The sequence below is a fragment of the Monodon monoceros genome, unplaced genomic scaffold (genome assembly GCF_005190385.1).
Source record: "Monodon monoceros isolate NGI ecotype Baffin Bay Population unplaced genomic scaffold, NGI_Narwhal_1 Super_Scaffold_20, whole genome shotgun sequence".
Classification (NCBI taxonomy): domain Eukaryota; kingdom Metazoa; phylum Chordata; class Mammalia; order Artiodactyla; family Monodontidae; genus Monodon; species Monodon monoceros.
In genome coordinates, this window is record NW_021703777.1 from 322,646 (window position 1) to 338,728 (window position 16,083).

Genomic DNA, 16,083 nt, shown 5'->3' on the forward strand with positions numbered 1-16,083 from the left:
GGCAGGGTGCGCGCGGCCTCCCGAGCTCGGGCAGGGTGCGCGCGGCCGAGGCGGGGGGGCGCCCGTCTCAGGCGGCCGGCGGCCGGGGAGGGGGCGGGCTCGCGTCCCCTCCGGAGGCCCAGCACTTCTCGGCGGCCTGGGGGTGGGGAGCACGGTGACGGAAGGGCTCTGCGCGCGGCCGGCGCCGGGGCCGCCCCTCCCCCGCTCCCGCGCCCCCCGGCCGAACGTCCGCGGGGGAGGCAGAAGCTGGGGGCGGGGTAGCGGGCGCGGGCGCGGCGGCGGCGGCCGTCGGGTCCCCAGGCGCCTTGCCCCGCAGCCGGTCCCTGACGCTCGGCTCTCCTTGGCCCCGCAGTACGGGTTCGTGAATCACGCTTTGGAGCTGCTGGTGATCCGCAACTACGGCCCGGAGGTGTGGGAGGACATCAAGTAAGTGCGCGCCCGCCGCCCCGCTTCCTGCCCGGGGCCGCCGCGCTCCCACGCTCGGAGCCGGCCGGGAGGGGCGGGCGGGAAGGAGCCCGGGGTCGCGCGGCCTCCGCCCCGGCGGGCGTGGGAACGCGCTGCCCGCGCCCCGGCGGCTCCCAAGTGGAGGGGCCCCGGGGATGGCGGGGCCTCGCAAGCGGACCGAGACCGGCTCGCGGGCCCTTTGCACACCTCGCAGGCACGCGTGGCAGGGACGCTTTTCCGGGCTGCGGACACTCCCTTCTGAGCAGCTGTGAGCCGAGCGCGTTTTTCCCCCTGAAACGAAGGGACACCTCTCCCGCCCCCCGCCCCTCCCGCCCCCCCCCCCCGCCGTCTTTTACGTCTGGTTTCTGCTGTGGGAAGGCTGTCAGCGGTAGGAGGGCACCCTAGTTTCTGTCCAGAGCTGTGAGCCCAGTGCTCTGCACGTGCGCGGAAATACCGCAGCCACTGGGAGTTTAGACCTGCTGCAGCGACCGGGGCATCGTCCCTGTGGACCCCTGAGCGTTGCAGTCCAGCAGCGCTCTCTCCTTTTCTCCCTCTCACTCTGGTGAAATTTGCGTGTAACGTGTATGGATGACCGCAGCCAAGTCGCCACACCGACACTCAGTACTATCTGGATTTGCATCCTGGGACAGCAGTGCGACTGCCACAGGCAACCAGAGGGAGAGAGGGTGTTTCCCCTGTGGGCAGAGAACACGTTACTGTTACTCACTCTCATTGCCTGTGCTCACGGATTTCCTTCTGTTACGTCAAGTAGGTGATGCTTTATGCTGTTTGCTCCTAATACTACAGTTAGTGGCAGTGAATGCCAACAGGCTCTATCATGCAGTTCCGCGACAGTGATTTCTTCTACAGATCTGTTTCCGAGGAAATGCCCAGGATTAAATATTAAGCAGTAGAATGCAACTTTTCCTCCCCTCGGGTCTGTACCCTTGAGCATTGTTTCAGGTTCCATAAGCCACTTATGTTGCCCACGGAGCACATCTACTTATTATAAAGAGAAGTGGGGATTTGAGAGTTATGTGGTTCAATCAAATGAGAATCTAGGCACTAAAGCTTACTTTGGGATTTGAACTTTCTATCCACCTTATTAATACCTTCATAATTTTTATGTTTCTTCGTAGACAGAGTTATAGAGAAAGCAGGCATCTAAAGCTTACTTTGGGATTTGAACTTTCTATCCACCTTATTAATACCTTCATAATTTTTATGTTTCTTCGTAGACAGAGTTATAGAGAAAGCAGGCATCAAGAGAAGACGTTAAACAGATGTAACCTCAGTGTAGGATTGTTTTTAAGCCGCTTTCTCTGTGAAGGTATGAAAGCACCATATATATCTCCCACGTGGTAATGTCTCATCCGTAAGCTAGAAGTCCCCAAATTTCCTGGTGGATGTGCGATGGCAATGAATATGTTTAGAATTTTGAGAGCACAGGATGGCTATTGTGGTGAAACAGTCTTATGTATGTTTATTGGATTTAGAACGTGTGTCTTACCCATTATCAGTTTCAATCACTGTCACATACAGAAATGGAAAATAAGACCTCATAGGGAAATGTGTCGGAAATTTAAAAATTAAAGTAACGAGTGATTTGTTTATGTAGGCCGTATTTTCCACAGAGAAGGTCAAAAAATATCTAAAAATTTACAAATCCCCTCGATGTGAGAACTTAACGCCACCAAATCACGCTAAGAATGTTGTTTCATTTTCCTTTAAAAAATGTATTAATTTTGAATTAAAACATCAATATCGTCTAACTCATGAATTTAGTTTTAAGTAGCATCAAGCAGTATCCTTCATCTGTTTAAGTGCTAATAATTTAAATCATACAAAACATTTTTTGTTTTCTGGTAAAGTGAAGCAAATCATGGATCTTTTTCCTACAAAATGACCTCAAGGATCGTGTGCCCCTGCAAGAGAAATGCCATTAGTTATACTAGTGTTGGCAATCCAGGTGTTAAGTTGGATCCTCTTTTGTCTCAGCATCCCTCTTGGGGGAGCCCATCTCGTCTTGGATATGCTTTAGTATCTGGACCAGAGAACCTTGCTGAGCTCTCTGCATGGAGGACCTCAGAACAGCTCAGGACCCCTGAGGGATCACCGTGTGCTCCCTGGAGGAGTATTTAGAGATTCTCACTGCCTGGGGGCAGGACAGGAGAGGTTGGCAGGGTTTAAGTTTAAAAGGCTTCCTGGAGATGCTGAGTCCTCCTCTGACCTCACCATCTGCTCCAGGGAGGGTTGCTGCAGTCACTGGTCCAAGATACTTTCAGGTTTACCTTTTTATGGAAACTGAATATATGAAAGAAAACGTTTTTGTCTCAGTAAATTCCAGTCTCCTCGAGCTTCCGTTTTGCTCTGTGAGAAACTGTCTAAATTGACGTTTATAAAATTTCATAGAATACTGTTTTGGTTTAGGAGGAAGTGGCCATCCATCCTTCTTCAGAAAGTATGCCAAACATTTAAGGACAAGCGAAATCCTAAGTAACAGATTCCAGACAGAAAATTCTAAGTGGGTTAAGCCAGAAATGCTTCATTGTAAACTCCATATCCACTTACACTGTTACCAACAATATAACCGTTTCACAACAGTTTTAAATTCCTCTTTGTAAGAAAATGAAAAATTGTCAAGACTGAGGGTCAGCAGACTTTCCCTTAAAGGGCAGAATAGTAAATGTTTTAGGTGCTGCAGGCCACGAGTCAATATTGATGATATCATGCATACCTGTGTAACCATTGAAGTGTAACCACTTAAAAAATGTAAAAGCCACTCTTAGATCCCCAAAGAGCAGAAACCAGTGTTGGTTGAGATTTGACCCAGAGGCTGTAGTTTGCGCCTCTGATCTAGACCATAAATATGTGTAAAAAAAGTCAAAGAGACCTCTGAATCTACCTCAGATCTTGTTTTGTTGGCGTCCTTTCAGTTTTGAGGTGGCCCTTTCTGGGAGCCATGGGTCCTAAGGGATGAGAAATATCAATCACCATTTCAGGAAAAACATCAAGTCAGGACATACGTGTTAGAAAAGCACCTAAATAGTTGATTTAATGACCATCTCTGTCACCCTGCCGTCGGCCCTGGCTGCGCTCACATTGCATCAAATTACTGGGTCCAACATCTTGGTATGTGATTTGGAAGCGGAGTAATGACACTGTTAGCTGATAAATATTGGAGTGTGTTCCTTTAGAAGGCCGCCAGGAAGATGATTGCTTCCCTGTGTGAAGGACGCAGACGTGTTTGGTATGTGTTGTGAGATTTATCTGTAGCGGGGCAGCGTACTTTTTCATTCAGTGATTCAAAGCTGCTTTCGTTCTCGAGTTAAGCTTAGTTTTAAGGAGCACAGTCTAGTGTTCGGGCAGTGAGGATGGAACAACGTTTGACATAATCCTTGCTTTCAAATCGAGTCTAGAGATATCAGGATATTTCTAATCTTATTATATCTTGATTTTTCTGCCTGTAAGTCAAACGTGGAAGCATTTGGCTGTTGGATAGCATATTCTGATCTTCCAGTTTTGAAATTAATGCATCTACTTGAATTTGCTAATCACGAATTAATCATTATAGTTCATATAAGCAAATGCGTGGCTGTAAGCTGGTTATGCGACTTTCCCAGTTGCCTAAACTTTCCAAGACTCAACTCTGTAAGGAAGCAGATAATAACTACTTCATAGGGTTGTCATATGTTGAATGATGCCTGTAAAGTGCTCAACACAGTTCTTGATAAATAACTGTTTAATAAATGGTAGCTGTTAACGATTTTCACTCTAGATCCAGAGTTTTTCAGCTCGTCCCTTCCCCAGCTCCGCCTACATAAGAGTAATCCATTGAATCCACATGCCACATCCCTCTAAGTGTGCTGTTATTTGAAGATGCAGCATATGCTCTTTTAAAAAATCAGTAATTAGTTTGTTTCATTTTTTAGATCCCATATATAAGTGGTAACATACAGTATTTGTCTTTCATTTTCTGTAGTGAATTATTTCACTAAGCGTAATACCCGCCAGGTCCATCCATGTTGTTGCAAATGGCATTATTCCGTCCTTTTTCATGGCTGAGTAATACTCCATTGTGTATATCTACTGTATCTTCTTTATCCATTCCTCTGTTAATGGACACTTAGGTTGCTTCCATATGCTCTTAATCATTTTGTCAAAACAAATTAAAACCAAATAGTGGACCACATTTCGCCATGTTTTAATCAGATTTTCCTATTCCTGAGGCGATATAATTCAATTTCTATACCTTCCTATATTCTTGCTCGAGTAGGTCTTAAAATATTAACAGTACTTTTTATTATAAAAGCTGTTTAAAATTTCCGAAGTCCTTTCCTCTTTAATTTCACATGAGTGCCACAGTACCCATTTGAAATAAGAAAGGCCTTTCTACCTCAATTTTTTTTCCAGCTTTATTGAGATGTAATTGGCCCATAACATTGTGTAAGTTTAAGGTGTATGATGTATGGATTAGATGTACTTGTAAATTGCAGAATGATTTGTTCCTCTATTGAAAGTCTTTGTGGTCAGTCTTCAGATCACCCAAACGTGGGACCTTTCAGTCCACACGGCCCGCTTACTCTCAGCACCCTCGTGGGCCGGGGGTCAGTTCCTCAGCCAGGCTGGCCTTTCCCGTCCAGGAGGGAGGACACCTGTGCTCAGTAGGGTCTCTCTCCGCATGCCCCACTCTGTCCTGCAAATGGAAATACTTCCCAGCTTTGAGATGGCAAGACAAATCTTACTTCTTAAGGGAAGACTTCTTTCACCTCCACAGCTGTACTTTTCCTTCATAGAACATGCACAAGTTTATAATTACTTATTTGTAGTATTATTTGATGAACAGCTGTCTTATCTCACTAAAGTCTAGCATCTATAACTAGCAGAAGCCTTCTTTCTCTCTGTATCTATCTATCTGTAATATATATATGAATTATCTTTCATTTTTTAATTTCCAGAGAATAGAGCACGTGTATATTCATCACACTTAATATTTTTTTTCCGTAACCAGGATTTATTATGTCAGAATGGTGACATCGTCAACTACTATTTAATAAAATATAAGCTCCGTTGAGATGGGCATTTCTGATACTAACAAAGGCAGAAGATGTAGCAGTAAACTATAACGTCTCTTTTTGGGAGGGTCAGCGTTCACACATGGATATAATAAAAGGATTAAGAGCACTGCTGTTGGATTACCAATTTCATAAACCCCAAGACACTATTGGGTTGGATTCAGGGCAAGATTGAATCCTTTAGCAAGTGTCTCAAAGGTGCTGTTTAAAGTCAGTGTCATAGACTGTAAGTAGACGTTTGTGATGCTGAAATTAAATTTAAAAACCAGAAGAGAATGCTTACCAGGACCTTCAGTGTTGAATGTAACAGCTCATACATGTTGGACACTTACCATATGTTCCGCAGTAGTGGTCCTAAAAGCTTTGTACTTGTTAACTCACCTAATCCTCACATCCACCATAGAAGATAGATTTGTTCATTATTCTTATTTCATAAATAAGGGAACTGAGTCTTCAAGACTTTAAACGCCTGCCTCAAGCCACTCATTTGTTAATCATCAGAGCAGAGATTTGGACCCAGATAGGCTTGTAATGATCATATTATGTGCTTTTCCCCAAACAAGGACTTAACGAGCTTCTCCTTTCCGATTTTCCAAAGACAATTTAGCATGGAAATGGGCAACATATATGTGTGTTACTACTACCATCTTTGTTTTTGTTTTCACGTGCTTGCCAGGTGCTTGTGGCTGTTATGTTTTTACAGGCGGTTTTATTCAGGAACAGGACCTCTACTAAAGAAAATCAGAGCCTCAGAAATTCTGAGCAGTTTATGTAGTTTTGGAAGCGCTCTGGGCCGCTGTGCTCAGGGTAAAGGACACACAGGGCTGAGGGACTCATTTGTTTGATGAAGCTGCTGCCGAGAGCTCCTTTGAAATGTTTGTGTTTCCAGAACTGGGGCAGTTTACTTATAAGGCTGTCTCATGGCAAGCTGGACACAGTCAGAAAAAAAATACCATCATGTATCCAGAGTGGTACTTTGTCTAAATCCGTGTCACTTGTGAGAACGTGACTGTCACCGTTTATAGGGCTTGGATGAGTGAAGACACTGGCTTGAGAGGACTGACCTTCACCACTGGAAGGGGGTCCAGGCAGGAGGCCTCTCTCCTCCAAACCCCCTAAACTAGTCTCTCCTCTGGGGATGCAGACTTTGGGAATTGGCGGACCGTGCTGTTGAAAATGGAGAAGTATTTTAATTTTCAGGTGTCATACATCGTAATTGCCTTGTTTTGTGGTGGGAGGTTTTAATTTTAATACCAGATGGACACAACCCAGCCTTGAACGTCCTTACCTCTCACTAAAATGGACCGTCCTAGGATTTATCGTCACGACGGTATCTGCGTACTGTCTTTAATACAGCATGTGCTGGGATAATGGTTTTTACAGGATCTGCACCCCTGGGAGCTGTCGTTGGTCAGGTTGATCGTTTGACGTGTGTTGATCTTTTCTGCCTGAGACCAGACCTTATTTTGAGACTCCTGTGTTCAGCCTGTCCCATCTAAGAATTTCCATTTTCATACCTCGCTGGGAAGCTTCTTTACCTACTAGCCAGCAGTCTCTGTAGTATCCTAAACTTCCTGGAAAGGTGTGTAATAGCAGGAGCTCAGTGTCAGAATATGAATTCAGTTTTCTACATTCCCATTTTGAAGATAAGGAATATCTCCTTAGGTATGGAGTTGTGAGAAATGCTGCCTGGATATTTCTGACAACTTTAAATAATAAAAAAATTCCCAAGTTTGAAAACAAACTCTGAACTTCTGCCGGTAATGTGTGATTGTTTGATTTTTGGTAGGGAGTTTGGTAGGGAGTTTGGAGGGAAATGTATTTAATTCATTCATTGATTCAATTTAATTCATTGAATTAAATTCAGTGAATTCATTCATTCACTTCTTTACAAACATGCACACATTCACAGAGTGCGTGCTCTAATCCAGGTATCTGGGTTAGGCACCAGTGATTAAAAAAACAAAACCATAAAACCCCCACCATGATAAAAATAGCTGCGACCCTTTTGGGGAAAGGTAATTTGTGTAAATAAATGCTCAGTTCAAATTCCAGCGAATAGCCACCTCTAAAAGTAAGTAGGAAACGAACTGCTAGTGGGAACTTTTTTTTCACGTATACAGACTCGATTTTGAAATACTTCGTATGGCTACACGTATATAGAATAGAGTTATTTCTTGTTTTGTTTCCAGGTGCAGGTTAGAACTTTGTTTTTAAAGCTCTTGGGAGAGGTGGCACCTGTTTGGGTTTGGCTATCTGAGGTAATAAATCCTGTCAGCTAAGCGGCACACTAAGTGCAATAGCTTAACTGCTTGGATGCTGAGTGGAAACCTCTCCCCGCGCTGTCCCCGCTTCTTCCACTCACCATTTCCTCGTCCTCCCGCCTTTGTCGTCTTCAGCTACTGTCTACTGTCAGTTAGATGTTTGGGACATTGAATGTGGGAGGCCTTCTCCCTAGATTCTTCTGCCACCAGCACGGCCCCAGGTGGCGCGGTTCTGCCTGTGAGAGGCGAGCGCGCCCATCCTCGGGGCGATGCGTGTGGGGTCCTTCCTCTCCGGCGTGTGCAAGGCGAGACTGTGACCTGGGTTGGAAGCACTTGAGCTTCTTTCCATCTGGGTTTACTTGGTGGTCAAAGAAAGCGCCTTTTTACCTCACCCCACCTCACCTAGGCAAACTTAAAACTAAACCTTCTCTAAATATTTATTATTGTCTGCTGACCTCTTTCAGGGGGTGATGCGCCAAGTAGAAAGATCTAATGCTTAACCACCAAGCACAGTTATTAAGTGTCCAGGGAAAGATAACACAAACTACGGTCAGTCACACTATTTGGAAACAGTGGGAGACTGTAGTCGTCTGGGTTTATCCGGGGGACTGTCACAGGCGTAATGGGAAAGAGCAGAGTGTTTCCACACACACAGCAACATATCTGATGATAGTGCTTCGTCGGTGGCCATTTGGTAGATGAACAGCGTTGAATACATTTTAATCCAGTTTGCCTGTGGCTGGCTTATGGTCTTTTTTGTCAGCTAAAAATTACTGGGGAAAAAAAAAAACATGTCCAAAGTGTTTCATTTTGGGGAAAATTTTCAATCATGTTTCTCAGAGAAGCCTGTATTTTCCTCACATGTAAACCGCATATAATTTAAAGAACGGGGAATTATATAATTGTCTTGTGTAATGCAACATTCTAAACAAAATTGCTACCCCAAAAATATACTCTGAATAATGAATGAGTCTAGAAAATTTGGTCAGTGTGCATGGCTGAATTTGGATAATTTAAGCACAAAAGGAATTCTACATATCAAGAAAATAAATCACATATTGTTAGAAATGTTGTATGTGTATATTTGAGTCATCCTTTACTTTGCTTTTAAGGAGGAAAAAAAACCTTGAAAGTTATGGGATGACAAAATGAGGGATAGAGAAGTATAAGGTGATGTTACCTGAATTATGTACGGTGTTTATGTAATCTGAATAGTAGCTTACTTCCCAACCTTTCTTTCATTTGTTGGTCACCCTCTGTGATTTCAGGTAACTGGTGAAAAAACATTTTCTTCCCTCAAAGAACAGGTACAACTGAGAGATTATTGTTACCACGACTGTGCTCTCTGGAGGCCGAAACATTTGACAACAAAGAGTCTGAACGAACCTAAGTTTACCTCAAAGTTAGAAGAAAAGCAGTGTTGAGAATTGAGAGACACTCACTCAGAATGTCTACTGGCTTCAATGGCCATATTGCCAGAAATTAATTTTTGGGGTATGGCTGCTTTGGCTCTGTAAATTCTCCTGTTCAGTGTAATGGAGCAGACCAGTTGTCGGTAAGTGTTTGCAGTATCTCCAATTAGCTTTTACCCCGAAAAGGGAAGAATCTGAAGAATGGGCTGCAGAAAGACGTGCGTTGGGTCCAGAGAGACAAGGTCTCAGAGGTAAAAGTGTTGCTTCTGGACCCTTTGCTGAGAGGTAGCTTCAGGAAGCCTCTTGTGGTCACTGCTTAACCTTGCATACTGCCCCTCCTCCGCTGCCCTCCCCTCACCCGTTTATCCTGATCTCCTTTCTTTTGTAGCATTTATCACCTCGTAATAAATTATAAAATGTGCATATATATTATGTAAACATAATATATAAATATGATAATACATGAATATAATGATACATGCTTGTTGTTTGTTTCCATCTGCTGAAATGTAAAGCTCTTTGAAGGCAGGAATCTTCCTGTTTCGTTCATTCATATATTAAAAGTGCTCAGAAAGGGCTTGGAGCATAATAGGTGTTCAGTTATTTGTGGCAAGACTCGTCCCCCAGGGGGAAAAGGACCCAAAGGGCGACCCACTGTTCCCAAAGATTTCTAAGACAAATGTAAATAAGGAATTCTAATCATTTTGAATAATTTATTGGAATTCAGTGTGAGATTTTTGAGAAGACGATTATTTCCTTTCATGTACTGCTGTTTAATTTATATCTCAGCCTCCCTCCTGGGAGCATGTTGGGCTGATTATTCCAGGAAGTAAAGCTTAAAAGATACGGGCGCTTGTTTTATTAAAGCAAGAGAAAGAAAAGAGGGAATGCATTGACTCATGGTTAGGGGATTTCTAGGGAAATGGCCATTTCTCTATTTTGTGCAGAAGAACTTTGTATTCTGTTTAACGGTTATGAATTGGTGACTGTTTCTGAGAAACTGAGTTCATTACAAAAACTTATGTCATTTGATTTATCTCAGTTGGAAGAAAAAGAACAGGGCATGGTGAGAGCATGAGTTAATTTGTCCTTTATTATATATTTAATTAAAATTTATTTATATTTTATTAGAATGCCCTAAATCAGAGGCTTCAGAATTCCAATCTGTAGACCAATGCTGTTTCATAATAAAATGTTAGTGACAAAATGAGAAAAATTAGACTCTCCATATCCTGCAAATCAGTAATTTCTTTTCTAGGAATTTATTCTAGAATAAATTAGAATTTAATTTAATTCTAAATCTAGAATTTTTACATACAAGTATAAATAATGCTACAAAGATATTCATCACAACATTTTGTTTGGACTTGTGAAAAAATAAAAGGAATTTAATATCTACTAAAACTTCAGTGTGCCTAACCAATGCAATTTTATGTAGTCAAGGTATAGAAAGGTATATTTATTGACATGAAAAGATGTCCATCAAACAGTTAAGTCACTAAAGGAGGTTTTAAAGCATTATGATCTGGTGTGTGTTATATACGCAATTATTTTCAAGCGTAAGCAACCTGAATATAATACCAGCGGTGGTTGTCTCAGGATAGTGGAGGATTGTTCTAAGTTTTTCATTTCATATACTTTATATTTTTATACAGTTAGAAACTAGAATGTGTAAGTTACACAATAGCATTTATCAAAAGATAAGTAAGTGTTTTTACATTCTATTTTCATAATTTGGGGATGTTTCACTGACTTTTGGTATTAAAAAGACTTGCAGTTTTGAAGATGTGTTCCTTTCACTTAACAGCAGCGTATGTTCAGCCAAAGGGAGAGTTTCACAGCTTGTATGTGGCTCTTTGATTTTAGACATGGCGAGCACTGCGGTCATCCGTTACATATATCAGTTATAGACATAAAATGCTTCAGCGGCTTAGAACGCACTTTTGCACTCTTCATCTCACTACAGCTGTGGAAGGTGGGTTATATTATTGCTCCCATTGTAGAAGAGAGGGTTTTAGAAAAAAAAATTATTGAAGTATAGATAGTTGATTTACAATGTTAATTTCTGCTGTACAGCAAAGAGATTCAGTTATACACATATATACATTCTTTTTCCTATTATTTTCCATTACGGTTGATCACAGGATATTGAATATAGTTCCCTGTGCTCTACAGCAGGACCTTGTTGTTTATTCATTCTCTATATAATAGTTTACATCTGCTAACCCCAAACTCTCAATCCTTCTTTCCGCCAAGAGAGAGGGGTTTTAATGCTCACATGCTTTATGTGATTTGTCCAGGTTCATTCGACTGGGAAATCCTGGGCTCTGAAATTCACGTCTTCGTGCCCACCAAAATCATGCTTTCCCCCCCACGTGCACTGTTGCACGTAACCGCAGGCAAATAATTGGACTGCTCTGAAGAACGCGGGGTGTTTGAAGAAATGTCCATCCTCCCTGGACCCAAGCTGTGCTACCATTTGGAGCAGACACTGGTGTCACAGCCACGGGCGGCCGCTGTGGCAGCCCCCCTTTCGAGGGGCAGAAGGCAGGAGGCTGCCAGGCGGTGCGGAGGACCCCCCCCCCCGCGATGTGGTGAAATGTCACCCAGTTACGTTCTCCCCGAGCCGCCCGTTTTTGTGCATCTCATGTGGACGGGGTGTCTGGGACCTCGACTGCGCTCTTCCAGGGCAGGCGGTGTTTTGAACGATGGATTTCTCCTCCCGTTTAGACACTAGTTTGAGAAAAACAAGCTAAATCCCATCAAAATGAATATATAACCATGACCACTATTTAACTGACAACTGTGATCTCCTGTCACTAATCCTGCGGGCATTTGGAGTTACTGCACTTAACACGCCGAGGATGTGGTGGACGATGCTACCTGTCCACCGGGCGCCTCAAACTTCACGTGTTTAATACAGAGCTCCGGGCCTTACCCCTTGGTCCACGGCCAGCCGTCTGTCCCAGTTGAGCCTCTGGTGGCAGCATCCTTCCGGCTGCTCCGGCCAAAACTTCAGTGTCATCCTTGTGTCCTTCCCTTCTCTCACGTCCTGCGTCCGTTTCATCAGCGAGCCACGTGGAACCTTCTTGTACACCGGGATCTGGGCCACTTCCCTCCCTCCACTGCTTTCACCCCGACTCAGGTCACGGGCCTTTCTCGCCTGAATGTCCCGGTGGCCTCTAACCTGGTCTCCTTGCTGTGGCCTTGCTTTGCTGTGCCCTTGCTCTGTCTTTGCTCTGACCTTGCTGTGACATTGCTCTGTCCTTGCTGTGGCATTGCTATGACCTTGCAGTGACCTTGCTCTGTCCTTGCTATGCCTTTGCTGTGTCCTCTCCTTGTCCTTGCTCTGATGTTGCTCTGTCCTTGCTGTGACCTTGCTATGACCTTTCTGTCTTTGTCCTTGCTCTGACGTTGCTCTGTCATTGCTGTGACCTTGCTGTGTCCTCTTTTTGTCCTTGCTCTGACCTTGCTGTCACCTTGCTGTGACCTTGCTCCATCCTATATGCCTTCCATCCATGCTCAGTGCAGCCCCAGGATCCGTCCCCTCACTGAAGCTTCTGCTCCTCCTCCAAGGCCCTGGGCTGCCCCCGTCAGCGCTCTCACCTACTCTTCCCCCGTCCGGGGCTCCCAGGCTGCTCAGGGCTCCCTGCAGAGATGCTTCACACTTGACTCCATTGCCAGCTTCTCAGTGATGCTTCTGGCTGTCGTACTTGAGTCCCTTACCCCCTTGCCCAGCTTTACTTTTCTCCAAACTACTTGCCATTATTATATGTGTGTGTGTGTGTGTGTGTGTGTGTGTGTGTGTGTATGTATGTATATCTTAGTTCTATCTTAGTTTTATGCCCTTCTGTCTCCCCTCCTAGAATACATTTGTTTCAAGAGGTTGGTACTCTCTCCTACTAAAGGCTGTATCCCTAGTGCCTCTAACTGTGCCTGGCACATAGAGGGACTCAACACATATTTGCTGCCTATTAATTTCACCAAAAGTTATTTCGTGATCATATTTAATATCAGGTATGGTATTGGGCATTAGAGTACTATACAAATGTTAACCTTGTTAAAACATACTTAAATATATCATTTTTAATTTGGGGAGGGGGATGTGAAGTAAGATCTTTGCAATCACTAGACTTTTAGGTACCTGTCACTGATTTAACCAAATTTGCCAAAAGTAAATTCTGTTCCAGATATGCAGCCATTTCTTATATGATCATTGTAGCTGTTCTTTTATTTGTCTGTCTTCTTTTTGTTTTCTAGAAGAGAGGCACAGTTAGATGAAGAAGGGCAGTTTCTTGTCCGAATAATATACGAAGATTCTAAAACATATGATCTGGTTGCTGCCGCAAGCAAAGTCCTCAGTAAGTTAAATGTGACTCTCCTTCTTTGGCTAAAGCCACCGTAGACGTCCAAAGGCATGCGTGGCCCAAGGTCGCGGTGTGAGCTGCGCAGGACGCGTGCTGCCCAGCCCCGCTGGGGCACAGTCACGTGTAATGTTAGCCTCAGGCCACACTGAGTCCCACTGCTCTTTTTACAGACTCTTTAGAGAAGAGAGGAGCTCTCTGCCCCTCCCCACAAAAAGCCATGTGTTGAGGAAGGAAAAAAAGTATTGATACTTAATGTAATTAATAATTAATGTAAGTTAATAACATGAAAATAATTTAATGTTGCCATGTCAACAGCACAGTAATTTCAAAAGTGTAGAATAAAGAAAATATTATCTCCAGATCTCTTTTGTAATCACAGGTTTTGTTAGGTATTGGTAAAAGAAACAAGAAACTGAGGTCTGCATCAGGCAAAACTCATGCAAGGAAGGCAAAGTCCAAAAAAAAAAACTTCATGGGAAAAATGTTGTTCTCAGAGTAGTATCTCGCATCCTCATGGCACTTAATTTACAGCTAGGCTACAGGTTGGATAGACTAGATGGATGGTTTTTGGCTTTGTCAAATACAGCTAGAAGAGCAAGTGCTACCTTTTGCAGGATACAAGAATTACCAAAAAAAAAAGCATGGTAAATTGTTAATAATAAGAAGAAAAATATCTTGCCTTATTGGTAATCAAAACTGACACAAATGTGAAATAATTTTTATACAAATTTGGCAATTAAAAAAAATATCTAGTGTAGTCAAGGGTAGAGTTAAAGAGGAAATGGTGCACATTTAAAATCTGTTGGTAAGATAAGAGTTTTTTCCGAGAATAATTTTGCATCATCAGTCAAAATCTTTTAAAAAATGTTCAAATCCTTTAGAAATGTTTCTTAAAGAAATGATTAGATTTATTAACATTAACATTTATGGGTGTTTTCATTTCAGAGTTACTTACATTATCAAAAATTGGAAAAGCCTACATTTTGAACAAGCAGGCATTGGTAAAATAAATTGTTGCATATCTGTGTTGGATAAAATAGTGACTAAAATTGATATTAAGAAAAAATTTTAAATTTTAGGAAATATTAATAATTGAATATTAAGAAAAACACAGGGTCTTAGGGTACATACTGTATGCAACCGAGTTATTAAATATGGATATTTATATAAAGAAAAATAATTTTGCACCACAAATTATCATGTGCATTCTTGATGATTTTCAAGATCCTTCTGTATTTTTTGGAAAAAGTAGGTTATACCTTAAGTATAAGTTTTAAAAGGCTCAAAATTTTGTCATGCAAGCTGAGAAACTGCTTTGCTTTAAGTACAAACTTACCCTGTTAACACGTCAATACGCTGTCTTCTCAGATTTCATTGTATTTTCCTGGCCAGATGTTTTTCCTGTGATCTGTTCACTCTGCACAGAAATTGAGGATATTTAACATTTTTTATTATGCACTTGTCTTCATTCCTCCCACTAACAATTTTCCATCTCTAATATATTTTCTTTCTGTTGCCTCTCAAATCTATAAACTAGATCTCAATGCTGGAGAAATCCTCCAAATGTTTGGGAAGATGTTTTTCGTCTTTTGTCAAGAATCTGGTTATGACACAATCCTGCGTGTGCTGGGATCTAATGTCAGAGAATTTCTGCAGGTGAGCAGTTTGAGGTCCTGGAGCTAAAAGTTCTGAGGTTTTGATTTTCCAATGTAGTCTCTAGAATCCTTTTATTCAGCCAGCTGGATGAGTGTCTAACTGCTGAAATGGAATCATAGTGACATTTTTCCTAATTCACGTAAAATAATAATTATTGTATGGTCTTGAATACATTTTAGCATTTTTCCTTCATATTTTTTCTTTAATTTTTGGTACTGATGCTGAATACTCAAGTTGTAAAGTAGTGGTCTCTGAAAGGCTCAACATGTTATGATCTTTGCAGCTGCCTTTTTAAAAATAGTTCTTTGTGCTAGTAGCTGTGGTTTTATGTATATAACGTGGGCTTACTTTCTACTTGCAAGTCACTCCGAGTTTGCATAGCGTAATTAAAGAGTGTATCAGTATCTGTGATGTTCTACGTGAAGCTCGTTGTTTCGGAGAAAGCACCTGCCACCAAAACAAATTTGAGAATCATTGCTGCCGGTTACATATTAGTTAACCTACTCTGGAGAGGAAAATAGGAAATCTTCCAAAGTCAGTCTCAGGTGAAGTCAAAGGTAAATAATGACGTCAAAGGCCTTTGTCTTCTTGTTAAAATTACCTTATTTTTTTTTTATTATTATACTAGCAAATGACACCTTAGGTGGGAGACTATTTTGGGATTGACTGTCCTATTTTAAGCACAGGCATTTGTGAGACCCTCTTCTTGAAATGTGTTAACATTGAATGTTATGTGGTTGTTTGTAAAGGGTATTTCTAAACTGGCCGCTGAAAGCAGCCAGGCCTTGCTGGAAAATGATGTCAGTGCAATACTAGCTGAACCGGAGCCCAGTTTGGGGGGAATGTAAACCACCTGCAGTCCAGC

At 42.4% G+C, this 16,083-nt stretch overlaps 1 protein-coding gene across 5 annotated transcripts in view; it reads left to right on the top strand.

The window, feature by feature from the left end:
• GUCY1B1 (guanylate cyclase 1 soluble subunit beta 1) overlaps positions 1 to 16,083 on the top strand; it is a 47,978-nt gene that overhangs the window by 323 nt on the left and 31,572 nt on the right. For 2 of the 5 annotated variants that reach the window (XM_029235486.1, XM_029235485.1), the window contains exons 2-4: positions 353 to 426; positions 13,456 to 13,556; positions 15,100 to 15,218. In XM_029235486.1, the coding sequence (XP_029091319.1) occupies positions 353 to 426; positions 13,456 to 13,556; positions 15,100 to 15,218 (294 nt within the window). Of the gene's footprint in view, positions 1 to 352; positions 427 to 1,711; positions 1,775 to 10,531; positions 11,171 to 13,455; positions 13,557 to 15,099; positions 15,219 to 16,083 lie in introns of those variants that run through there. The other 3 variants (XM_029235488.1, XM_029235490.1, XM_029235487.1) reach the window with 3 other exon arrangements.